Raw genomic sequence first — 13,400 nt, 5'->3', positions numbered from 1 at the left:
ACATGCATCCTTTGAGCAACAGATGAATATTATTATGGCTCCAAGCTCTTTTGTTTAGGTAGAAAATAAAAATACTGAAGTTAATTGGTGTATGGCCATTTGCATTGTGAATTAGTGAGTAAGAGTGATCCTGAGACCAGTGGTCTATATTTTAGACCATGCTAAGGACCATTTCCCCAGCTGCTTCGAAAAAGTAATCATAACTTCATGTGCAAAAAAATTGCCTTTAGGAGATAATTCTATATAATTATAGAGATTATTCCTATCTTTACTATCTACATTTTAAATCTCTATTACGTGTTTTTATTTCATTATATATTCCACCCTCCCTCTGGAATTCTTTTTACTCTTCTCAAGGATACAAAACAAAAACACTGAAATTAAGGTGCCAATTTTCTGTCTTATTTTACAGGTGCCCAGAAAAAATGGCATGAAATTATAAATTTTTTTATTAAATACGGCAATTATCAATGAAACAGATATTAATAGCAAAGTAAGCATCACAAATGTATATAATTGCATTGCTTACCTTTTTCACAAAATCTTTCAATACAAAATATCTTTAGGGGGAAAAAAAATCTAAAAATAGATTAAAAACAACTGCAAATAGACTATCAGGCACTATGGTTCTGTATTAGTATATATGCTTTTAAATTCTAGTCTTTTTTAAGTGCCCATGTTTAAGATACTTTAGTAAGCATTAAATTAAGAAAAGCTGGCAATCACCTCCTCTTCTACAAACTTACACTAATAAATAGATGTACAGCTTAAAGAAAAAAAAAAGTATTACAAAGAAACATGCATCAGCATTGGATTGTATCACACTGCACTTAATAGAGAGTATCACATATAACAAAACTGGGTTAGACTCTGAAAGAGCTGCACAGCAAAATTTTAAGAGGCAGAAAATAAAAAATTCTCATAGAAGTGATCACCCCTTCCCTACAAAGAGTGAAGAAATAAAGAAACTTACCACTTTCAGCAGTGAAAGAATACAGAGGATTCAGTGGAATACTCAGTGTGCCCGGTAGTCTCAGCTTGGAGTGTGGTGACAGAGATGATGGTGCAGGAAGCAAGAGATTTGAGTTTGCCTGTAATAGGAAGACAAATCAGAAAGTGAAGTGTAATTTCCTGGGTCACTTACTGATGCAATAGCTAAAAGAGAAATATTTGTTTACTGTAAATAACTATTAAATTCCAGGAAAAAAATTAGAACTCAATTTGATGAAGATTAACAACTTCAATATTTTTTTTTTCTTAGTATTTGGAGATGCAGGCTTGGAAAAATTACTGGCACAGCAATAAACTGAATTGTGTGTTTATAAATGGACACTAACTCTCAAGCAGTGCAAACAATGGAACAGAATTGTTTGAACCAGCATTTTGTTGCATCTTCATGTATAAAAATAACAAGACATACATATGCTCATAAATTTATATATGCAAAATAATTTCTCATTTTTGAGTACTCAAACTACACTACATCCATGAAGAGATATTCACTACTATAGGAAAAAAAAATCTTAAACCAATCCTAGCACAGAACTGATTTCTGTAAAGCAATAAACACCAAAATCCCAGGCCCTTCCTATATGTAAATTACACATAATTCCAGTCCTAATCTCCATAGCAACAAAGATTATGTAGTTAAAATCTGTGTTCCTATGGACTTTCTTTACATACATATATACAACTATTACAAAACAAAAGCCCTTCCCAAACTTTACTCTTGTCATATTATCCAATATAGTCTATGAAAAAAAATTTAATGATTTCAAGTTTTTGGTTGATCCAATTGAGAATTTTACTGTTTATTAAATATATTCTCACTGCCTTAATACACCAAAGCCAAGGCAGAAGAAAAACAGGCCTTGAATAAAATATTTGTATCATTCCTCAAGCAAGATATTAATATACTAAAATTCATGAGAATTATTTACATAAGATAATATAATTCTTGACCCTTTCAAAAGTCAAGCCTATTTCATCATATAGAATAAAAGCATATGGTCACTCAATCCTACTAAAATCTCCCAATCAGGAGAGCACTACCTTTGGCTTCAGTAAACTCTAGATCAGAATCTTAAACTTCAGTGGTGGGCCAGTGATATTTTGCATATTTTCAAACTAATGGCTTGTAAATTCTGTTTAAAGAAATGAGACAATCACCGATTCACTTTGGTTTAACTATCTCAAAAATTATATATTTTATATAACTATTACTTCTGCAATTCAATAAATATGATTCAATTCAATAATGCATAGGCATTGGCAGGTGTACTGGAAGGTAATATAGCAGTAAAAATGTGTGTTGAATTACTTGACTGGGCCAGAGAGTTTCTGCCACCAACTGCTCTGCACCACTACGCCTGACTTTCATCTTAATGTGTCTGGTTTTCTGTGCAGGAATATGGATTAAGTTCTAATGTGCAAAGTTTATAGTAAAAACTATCTTTGACTAACAAGGAATCTTGTAGCAAAAGTGCACAATTGTAATGGCTATACTTCAAAGCTGACAGAAAGAAACGCAAGACAGAAAATCAAATTAATCATTCAACATGATTTTAAAGAAGTATTAAACCTGCTAGATTTTACTACAGGGTACAAATTTAAATGAATGCTAGTAAACAGTAGCTGGGAAACCTTATCAGAATGGAGGCCTGTTTCTCTGAACAACTGCAACAACAAATCAATCTGCTTTTCTTACATTTACATATGCAAGCAAGTAAGCTTCATTAATATAAAGTTTTCTCTGATATAAAAAATGGTGGAAAGCCATTAGCTTACATATTTACTCAAACACAGAAAAAAATAATCTGTTCTGCAAATGTTTTGAGCTCAGCTTCCCAGTGTTTCATCTTCTTTAATCCACTGTAAACTCTAGGGAGAGCCTTTCTCGCTAGATAAATGAGAATATCTCCCCTTTGCATGAATTTCTTGTGAAGCGCACACTACACCACAAGACAACAGAGGCTTTCCAGTCAAATACTTTAATGGAACTCTCCTTCAAATTTGCTATCAAAAATGAGATTTCAGATAATACCAGAACAGGACAGAGCAAACTATTGAAAACTAACACTTAATAGATGTCTCTGCAGTTCATCCTGGAAGGAAGAATTATGAAGCTAAGCTTTCTTGATTCTAGTCCTTAAACAAATTATATAAGAGATTTGGAACTCTATGTAAATTATTCCTGTACAACACTTAATTCACTTCCCTTTATTTTCCTGCTGTATTATGCAAACACTCTCACAATACATGCCAAATAGCATGCTTTGAAATCAAATGCAACAAGACACACAGAAGAGACAACTGAATGTGCAGTCCTGAGGATTTAAGAAAATCACCTGTTCTAAAATGCAGCATAAATTCTCTTAGAATACTTCCTTCCTGTCCAAGGCCTTAAAAACAAGATTAACATCTTTTTAATAAAAGAGATACTAAAAATGAAGTTTTAAGTCTAAGCAAACTTACAGGAAGTGATTAATTCCTCCTCTTGATGGCAGTGAAGCTGAATTCAGGTGAGCTATAAAAGACTGTCCATCCAAACTAGAGGCAAAACTAGAGTTTTAATGACCTTTCTGCCACTAGCTCTTAAGCATTATTTAAATCTCTAAGAGGCCCAAGGAGGAAAAAAAGGCACAACATTGTAACAGAAAAGGGAAGCACTCAGCTAATAAGTGAGGAATAGTGAATCAAGCACAACTGTTTCCAGGTGAAGTACACTATTCTATGAAAACTAATTAATTCTCCTACAGCAGGCAGACATAAGATTAGCTACAGAACAAAATGACATTATTTTTTAAATGCATGATGTGGGAAATCATTGCTAAATACCTTTACAACAATGAGCAAACTTGGCTAAGATAGCCAACCATGAATTTACTTATTTTTCACCACAGGCTCTGCTTTCTTCATGCATAAACCACAACTTTATCAAAGATACAGTTTACTACTATTGTGAATTGAGTAAGACTAAGAGTTAAAACATTCTTCTTGTTTCCATCACAATAAAGATACCTACATAATTTTTGCCAGGCTTAAACAAAGATGATTTGCATTTTCTTTCATGTGTTAGGGCAGCTCTATGCAAATTATGCAAATACACACTTTCAGTGAAACTAGTTTTCACATTAAAAGTGAATTGCATGAGGCAAAAAATAGAATGCTCTAAGACTTGACAATGTGGCAAAAGCATATATCAAGAGATAAAGCAGCCAACATGTAATTGATTCTGAGACTAGTACTATAGAGTATATAGAGATGCTATTCATAAGTGCTACAAAGGGGCCAGACATCTAAAAGCTGAGTTTCAGAGCTAGAATACGATATTTTCAAAGAAAACCCTTCTCTCTACACCTACACAACATATATCATCCCCTTGTTATGGATAGTTATAAACTGGTTTTTTAACTGCTAGTTGGAAGTGAAATTAAAAAAAAACATGAATAGTAATGTTGAATGAAAAACACTTAGCACTTCCAAGAGCCAGAGATGAGTTAAATGTTTTCCTATCAAAAACCTCCATTAACAGAATCATGCATTAGTATTAGTTCCTTGAGGTAGAGATAAATAATAACTGCCACCAAGATTCACTACTCTGTAATTTCTTGATGTGGTGCAGAAGCTAATTCTGCATTCTGGTCTCATACAGAAATTAATTTTTACCTTTTGTCTAAAAAGGTCTTAGCTTTTCTGAATTGCTAAAGCTTCAACACAATAGTCAACTCTGGTTCTACTTTCTGGGCTAAGAATGGCAATGCTGCAGAAGAGAAGAAAAGAAACTATCATTTCCTAAGGTTGATGTTTAGGTAAAAAGAAGAAAAACAGAAAAATAAAAAAACTATTGGTTCTATCAGGACCTGGAAAGGGGGCACAGGTCATAAGACAAAGAACCCAAGCTTATACAGGACCAGAGTATTCTCTATCTAGCTTAAACCAAACTTTAGTGTATTGACATCACATTTTCCAATCCTGTATCTAAGTCACAGAACTCTAAACTCTACCCTTTAAAGTTAGTTTTAAATCCAGTAGCTATGCTGTTAAGTTGACACATGTTAAAACCAGAGACCCCCATGTTGGCAGATTTGCTTTTGTGTGTTCTAGCACCTTTGTATCGCAAAACACGACCACAGGTGTGACCTTAGGCCAGGTCTTAGGTATGCCGCCACCATGCTTGTCCCAACATGGTATTTCCTACATATCTGTGACGAGGGCATGCAAACATGACCCAAAGACCAGGATTACTCTGCACTGAGGCGGCCTCACCTCGAGTGCTGTGTGCAGTTTCAGGTGCCACAACCTAAGACAGACAATAAACTATTAGAGAGTGTCCAAAGGACAGAAACAAAGATGGTGAACGGCTGGGAGGAGAAGCTGTACGAGGAGTGGCTGAGGTCACTTGGTCTGTTCAGCCTGAGAAGGGGAGACTGAGGGGAAACCTCACTGCAATTACAGCTTCCTCATGAAGGGAAGGTGCAGACACTGATCTCTGTGATAACCAGTGACAGGGCCCAAGGGAATGGCCTGAAGTTGTGTCAGGGGAATTGTGTTGTGTTAGGTTGAATATCAGGAGAAGTTTTTTCACCCAGAGGGTGGTTGGGCACTGGAACAGGCTCCCCAGGGAAGTGGTCACACAGCACCAACCTGACAGAGTTCAAGGAGTGTTGGAACAATGCTCTCAGGCACATGGTGTGACTCTTGCGGGTGGTGCTGTGCAGCACCAGGAGTTGGACTTGATCTCTGGGGCTTCCTTCCGATTCAACATATTCTACAATTCTGTGAAATACATACAAGGTAACAGCTGCATTCTCATCTGGATTTTTAATGTTCCAACTCAACCACAGGGCAGCAAGCCACCCTATGTGTGGTTTCCTAAAGTCATCTTTCTCCATTTGCGTTTGTCTGTTCCCAGAAATATTAGCACATTCTCACACATGTGGCTGAGTGGCAACTTTTAAAAGTTCTACTTTGACAAATACTTTAGCAAACCATTCATGTGAGTGTGCATTCTAATAAGCCTTCCAGCAAAGCCTGCACTTACATACACGCATCATTTTTCATATGAGAAAGGGAATTGCACACACATTAAAAACTAATTCCCAATTACAAATTAGTACAAGTTTTAAGTTTTAATGTTGTATATTTCACTCTGGGGCTGTCCAAAATGTGATAAATCAGGCAGGCAATACTGCAGCCACGTGCAAAAAATTATCCTATCCCTGCTTGAAAAGTATCTACCACTGTCCCCTGAGTGTCATGTTGGATCACTGAAAAGATTAGCATCAAGACTCCTTTCAAGGAACTCTCCTCCCCCATATCTCAGTGGTTCATAAATTCCTGCAAGGAAGCACTCTCAGTGTTTATAATCACTACTGCTATGTGACAGATATCAAACTGGATGTGCATTCTTTCAACCACCAACCTGTACTGTGTGGAAACTCACAAAGTGAGAAGACTCAGATGAACTTTTGGACATCTCCGACATGGGTAGAGGGCTTGGAGGATTCTTGAAGTCAAAACCACTGATCATTACTCTGCTCACAGCAGACTCACTCATCCCAAACTAGTCAATGGAAATCTAGGGTTACAAAACTCCAGTGGCTGAGTTATTCTTTCAAACACAGCTGTAGGCTTGTCTATTTCATCTAGTCACAAAGTAACATGGAACTTCTGGATGCTTCTGCTAAACCAGATTTGTCTTCCACAATCCAGAACCACTGGTTAATCTGGGAGTAAACAGCTGCAATGATAAAGACTCTCAAATTCTCTAACCCCATCATTTTCTTCATATGACCAGACATCCAGAACAGTAAAAATTTATCCTGGAGTATCTTCCTGGAGTACTTGTCCCAGACACAAGGCTACATGTCCAGTCTCTCCATGTTGTGCCTTTCTCTGATAAACAACTTGACAGCACCAGCTCTCACTTTGTAGGTGAGGGGAACAGAATGAGCAGCAAGTAGAAACAAAGCCACACATAATTGAAAGGTAGAAGCAGCAGACTACTGTTATCCATGAGAGCTACTGTGTGCTGTTTCATGAGGAGGTTCACTGGGAGTTCACAGTTCAGAAATCTGTGGTCTGTGTGAATGTCTGTGGGATAGCTTTCTTCCAGACAGTTTCAAAGTTCAGGCCTAATGGGGATGCCAAAGCCAAGGAACCAGACTAAATCTAATCCAAAGTAAAACCCCTACAGCATGATGACAGTAGTTACAGCAACCTCAGCAACAACCACTTTCATCTACTCATCTGCTTCTTTTGTGATTCACTAGTTATTAACGCAGACAAAACGTAAAACTACCAAAGAAAATCTACATGTACTCAAAAGTACTTCAAAATGAAAAACAGCAAATGCAAACTCAAATGTAGTTTATGTCATTGTGAAAAGTAATTATAACTTTACAGTGCTATTCAGGAACATTCTGCATCCTTGTTGCATGCAAAATTGTCTCAAGTTGGGGAATTCAACTTAATTAAATTTATTACCAATTACAAAAGCTTTAATTACTGATTTGAGTATTGAGAAAGAAGACAAATAGTAAAACACCCAACCAAAGAGAACACTTTTCATCCCTCTCTGTCTGTCTCCACTTCAGGCACCTTTTTTCTCCTTTCTAATCCCCAGTCTCCTTGATTTCAAAATTACATTACACTCAGTCCTTTTGGAAAGCCAATGGAAGGGTGGGGCAGTAGAGAGAGGCTAGTGCATAGTGACTTGCTCTTTTTGACTCTTCTTTTTTCTTGCTCTTTTCAACTCCTTTCGTATGGATCCTCCACCACACAACATCCCCTTGGGGGATTGCACCTGTCCAGCACAGATTCTTCCATTGTTTGCAACCGATTCAGAAGCATACCATCATCTGTGTTTTCTTTTGCATGTCCTCGTGTATCTCTTGTCTTTCCTTTCAAGCCTACTCTGTTATTTCCCCAGTATTTCCATTTCTGCATTGTTTTGTGTCTCTTGCATCACCTTTCTGCCTCCTTCTGTGTCTTTCACATCTCCTCATTTCACATGACTCCTCACATCCCTTCTCCTGTATCTTTACTTGTGCCCCAGCACATTTTCCTTTGCATTTCTCCTCTGCTGTGGTGTTTCCTGTCTCCAGTAGGTTCTGACCTTTCTTAAATCAATTTTCTCAGAGGTGCCATATTCTGTTTGGTTCCAGTTTCAGTTGTGCAGTGGGCCCATACTGTCCTTCACTGAGCTGGCCTGAAACACCTGTGCCCAGCACAGGGCATGCTCTCCCCCCAGCCCTGCAGCTCCCTGAAACCCCTACTATTTATGCCACGTACAATTTTTAAGGTATCCATAATGATCTATGGATCCCTGATTTTACATAAATGGACAAACAGCAATGGACACTAGCAGAAAAAAATCCCTTGTGATCAGTTTTTTATTAAAAATTAAGTTTTTTATGGTTGTTCTTTTCTTAAGAGCTACTTACACCTGCATTAGTATAAGCGAGAGATGTATTCATTTCTAAAGACCAGATGCCATGACAACACATATGGTTTTTTAAGTATACCAGTTCCAGAATATAGGAAGACTATACACTTCTGAAATTAATTAAATTTGACTTACCATAACAGAATCAAGTTTTTGTTTCACCTTCTGCATTCTCATTGATGCTCTTGCAACATTGAGAAACTGATCTGCTGGAGATATCACTGAGTTATTTTGTATAGGAATTTCAGAAAAACTGCTGAAGAAGTGTGGCCCTCTTGGTGCAGCTGTGGTAAGTGATGAACTGAGATCTCTTACAAGTTCAGCTTCCTGTTGAGCAACTGTAGAAATAACCAACATTAATGTCTCAGGTGAAGCCTTACATTGCTATGGGAAAAAGTCATTTTGCCAGCCATGTCTTCAGTCAAATACTATCAGAAACTGTACCAACAGTGCTATAGGGAAAACCTGAAAGTGACTTGAAATTTTCCCCTTACTACCCCATTTTCCCCCTAACTCTTCTGATCACAATATCTCACTCCAGTTATTTGTGTTCAGTAATCTCTCATACAGAACTGGTATTTTTGTATTGTTTATAAACAATAGTGTTCCTCATGCAGAAATATTTGCATTGGGTGGGGGGAAAGAGTGGGAAGAGAAAGGAATTTTTCAAAGGCAATAAAGTTCTAAAGCCTGCACTGAGTTCAAGTTGGTGACATTTCACATTTTTTCCAGCCTAGTTCAAGTGAGTTTATGATGCCTGAGCAATATTTCATAAGTTGATAAACATATTATACAGGCACAGGACATACTGACTGACAAGTTGACTTTTGCAATTTTTTGTCCTACAGTCTCAAGCCAACAAAGGTTAAAAGAATTCTTCATGGAAGTTCTGCCCTTGATATTAATAAAACTGCTGGTGTATCTAACACACATGCTTGTCAGAGTCTTAAAAATTAGTATTTTAGTCAGAGACTAAAATTAGTATTACTGTATATTTAACTTTCAACACTGTAGCAGTATGACTATTTTCTGAAAGCAAAAAGGGTGCTTTTAACCAAAAAAGGAACATAAAGATAATAACCAACGATACGAAAAAAGAGCACAACCTATGCAAAGCTTTATTGTCAGCAGTTATGTGTGTCAGAAGACACAAATAACTATGACTGTGCCGTGTGATCTCTAAATGTGTATGCACAAATATATATATTTCAAACTACTATGTTAAGTTTTTTAAGACTCACTGTCTGCTCATTAAAAAATTCTGAACAAACCCTTCACCCAAAAAAATTTCTTTGTTTTTAAAAATACCAATATCCTACTTAATTGAAGTATAGTACTGAATATTGATTGCAAAGTCACTCCACTTAATGTTTCTGTATAAGTCAACCAATTCAACAAATAACCTACAGTGAGAATTTATATGAGCAATCCTACTACTACATGTTACTTAAAAAGCCAGTGTATAAAGACAGGATTAGCTTTACAGATCTATGTCCCCTGCAAACATAATTCATACCAAAAAATTACTGCATATTAATTACTGCAAAAAAAATCTGCATATTTTTAATATATTAACACATTAACTCTCTAGATGCAAATGTCCTTAATTGAACACAACTATTAAAAAAGCCTGCAAATGACAATCTGAATTTTATTTTGTATACCAAAAATTCCAATTTATTTATTACTATCTTCTCTTCAATATAACATGGGGAATAAACATGTCTCTGACATAATGACATCACAGCTATAACAGCTATTTCTCAGAAGTCGATACACTCTCATTCATTTTTATATGGCTCCTCAACATTATTTTGTAACATACCTGGCACAAACTACTCAGATTCCAATTAAGCTACTAATTAGTTTTCCAAATAATTGTATTTTCTGGATCCATAATCTACCTTGATATTGCAAAAAGGGCTCTTGTATAATGCTGCCTATATATGATAAAGTGTTGCAAAACTCACACAGTATGAAACACAAAAAAATTGAGGGACCTCTGGTGATTCTGGCTAGGCCAAAACCCTTGCTTAAAGCAGCATCACAGGCCTGCTCATCACATAGAACAGGCTGAGCAGGATCATGTTCAATCCAGTTTTGCCATCTCCCAGGAAAAAGATATGCATTACCATCAAATGACTGGTATCTTTTTCTCTCAAAAGAAGTACAAATACTAACAAATAGCTTCTAAAAATAAAATACTTACAGGTGAGTATCAAGAAAATTTGTACCGTACCTTTATAATCATAAATGTATACAAGTATTGGATGGTTTTGACCAAAGGCACAAAAAGACACCATGTGTTCGTGTGGATGAAAGGCAACATCACGAAGTGGAGATGTGAAGGAGAGATCAGAATATGTCGCCACCTGATCTCCTGCAGAAATTAATTAAGTTTATTAATGCCGTGGAAAAATATTTGAAACATTTGATACAGCAAAATAACAGTTGGTTAAATCTTGTATTACTGCAGTGTTTGCCACTGTTAATAAATGTTCTTCAGTCAATTTCCTGATTGAAAAGTTGTCTTTTGGCATAAGACAAAGGAAATTTTGTATGCTTTTAAGTTATTCAGTAAGTCAGAAAAGCTAGTGCTGTTGCAATAGCTGCAGGAAATGCCAGAGGAGGATACACCAGGTTAGATGAGTTCTCTCGTTCTGATAAGCACATTCTAGAAAGGTGGCGTTCCACAGTATTTGTTTGCTCTTGTATTGTACAAAGATAGCCATCTTACTTGTGGATTTCAGCTATGTAATACTGATAACAGGAGTGAAAGTTGAGGAGAGAATTATTTAAAAATATAAATAAAATTAGCTCTTCAGCTGATGGCACTGTAAATGCAAATACAGTGTGTACACAAAAGTCAAAATCCAATAAAAACATACTAATAACAAAGTTCCTCCTTCCTTTTACTTTTATTATTTTTTAAAAGTTTTCAGGCAAATTATGTAGCAGCAAAGATGCAAGCTAACATAGTTGGAAACATGGAAAGAAATTCAAAACAGAACTGTTAGTTATCTGCCAGCTTAAAAATATTTACCTTTTTTATTTTAAAATACTACATAAATTACAATTACAGACAGAATATAACGTCATCAAATCCAAAATGGTATTCTGCTACTTTCTGCTCTTATGTTCATCTCTTTTACCTCCTGTTCAAGAAACTCTACCCCACATTTTCATCACTTTTTTTCAGAAAGATTTTGGTAGCTATTTTGAAACTCCTTGGCTTGGGGACTAATTCACAGTTAAACCTTATATACCACATACCAAAAAGATTCAGTCTCTGACCACCCACCACAGAGATGAAGTGGTTCTGCACAAGAGCCTGATTCTCAAATCTAAACACACCAGAAGAACTTACCTGATGTAAAACATTTTTTGTGCATTCCATCTTAAGATCCTCACCACATGTAAAGAGTTGCAGTATACAAAAAGCTGAGCCTCAGGTGCTTCAGTCATGTTGGATATTACAAATGTTGCCTCTATTTATTTCCTCTAGAGAATTAAATCTCAGAGATTAATAACAGCTATTTAAAAGGTGGAGCTAAAGCTTCAGGATTTAAGAACATCTCACTGAAGTTTTATTCCGTATCAAAAGTGTTCCAATAAACTTTAAAAAATCCTTTACCCTTCAGCTTTGACAATTTGGCTTAAGCCCATAAAAAAATTAGTTACCTGTTTCTGGATTCCAAACATAAGCCTTTCCATCTTCACTTCCTGAAAACAGGAACGTACCACACGGTGTTAAGGTGCTGTGAATCTTTTCTCTGTAATTTGTAGCACCTACATATTTCTTTGTTGCCAAGCTAAAAAAAGTTTGCAAATATAGAAGATACATTCAGAATATACAATGTAACTTTTTAAGTGTCAGTTCCCCCTCTATTCCTCAGAAAGATCAGTACACCTTGCATCCCAAGTAGATATGCAAGCACACACTTTTTGCGGAGTGCAGTATTTATTTACCCTTTATTTTCCCTAACCTTCATAATGCACTTGACAGTATAGATGAAAATGTACGTCCTTGTCTTTCAGCAGAAAAAGGAAACCCTCAGATCTAGACAACAGATAGAGATGCAGTAATTTGCACTATCTTGATCCTGGGCTTTGCACAAAACAGGGAAATTAGCACTATTACTTCAAGCTCTCTTAGAAGAGTTTTCATTATGCTTCTTGAGCTTGAATGATTAAACCTACGCAGCAGCTCTCTTCAACTCTTCAGACTAATGTCTCCTTGGTCAGAAAACCAGCAGTAGAATAAAAAAAATTCAGACATAAATGTTGATTTAATATGTTTGATATTATTTTGCAACTTAGGTATCCTAAGCTTTTTTCAGTGAAACATTATTGGTCAGCACAGTAAGAATGATCAATGTGTTGGCATCAAGTAGGAGAGAATCCACAAAAGGATGGAAAGAAGAATAAATCAGCTTGTAAGAGGCTACTTTAAACATGAGGCATAGCCTGGAAAAAGATACCAAAGTTCAACACAGAGACTAACCCAGCAGCAGTACTACAATGCAGAATTTAAGGCAAGAATAACAGCAATAGGCCACCACAGCCCTCAAGGACAGAAGACAGTATTATTTCACATTTGTTACTGCAAAAACAATGGAGGTATGCTGGGAGAAGTACAGTGCATTTAATATTACAGGAAAATTATTTTAAACAATATTCCAAATAAATATACCCTAGATGATCCCACAGCAAGTCCATATTAGCCCAAATAAGAGTTTTAGCTGTATGAATAAGAAAGATAGTATCTCTGAGATGTCATTAGAAGAACCCTGCAAGATGTAAAACTAACCTTCATGTGAAACCCCAAGGAGAGGGCTGAACTAAAACCAAATCCCTGATCACATACCTAAGTGACAGGACAGCAGCATTATCCAAAAAGATCAAAAAAAGCAAGTTGAAAGAGGAAAGTTAAGAGCAACCAGCTGTCAAT

At 36.2% G+C, this 13,400-nt stretch overlaps 1 protein-coding gene across 3 annotated transcripts in view; it reads right to left on the bottom strand.

Moving 5' to 3' along the window:
• Positions 1-13,400, bottom strand: part of AHI1 (Abelson helper integration site 1) — an 84,331-nt gene that overhangs the window by 45,029 nt on the left and 25,902 nt on the right. For all 3 annotated transcript variants that reach the window (XM_053974257.1, XM_053974256.1, XM_053974258.1), the window contains 4 exons: positions 12,131-12,261; positions 10,689-10,829; positions 8,585-8,787; positions 974-1,091 (listed from right to left, as the gene is read on the bottom strand). In XM_053974257.1, the coding sequence (XP_053830232.1) occupies positions 974-1,091; positions 8,585-8,787; positions 10,689-10,829; positions 12,131-12,261 (593 nt within the window). The remainder of the gene's footprint in view (positions 1-973; positions 1,092-8,584; positions 8,788-10,688; positions 10,830-12,130; positions 12,262-13,400) is intronic.

Source organism: Vidua macroura, chromosome 3 (genome assembly GCF_024509145.1).
Source record: "Vidua macroura isolate BioBank_ID:100142 chromosome 3, ASM2450914v1, whole genome shotgun sequence".
NCBI lineage: Eukaryota > Metazoa > Chordata > Aves > Passeriformes > Viduidae > Vidua > Vidua macroura.
This window is presented reverse-complemented; position numbering and strand designations above follow the sequence as displayed.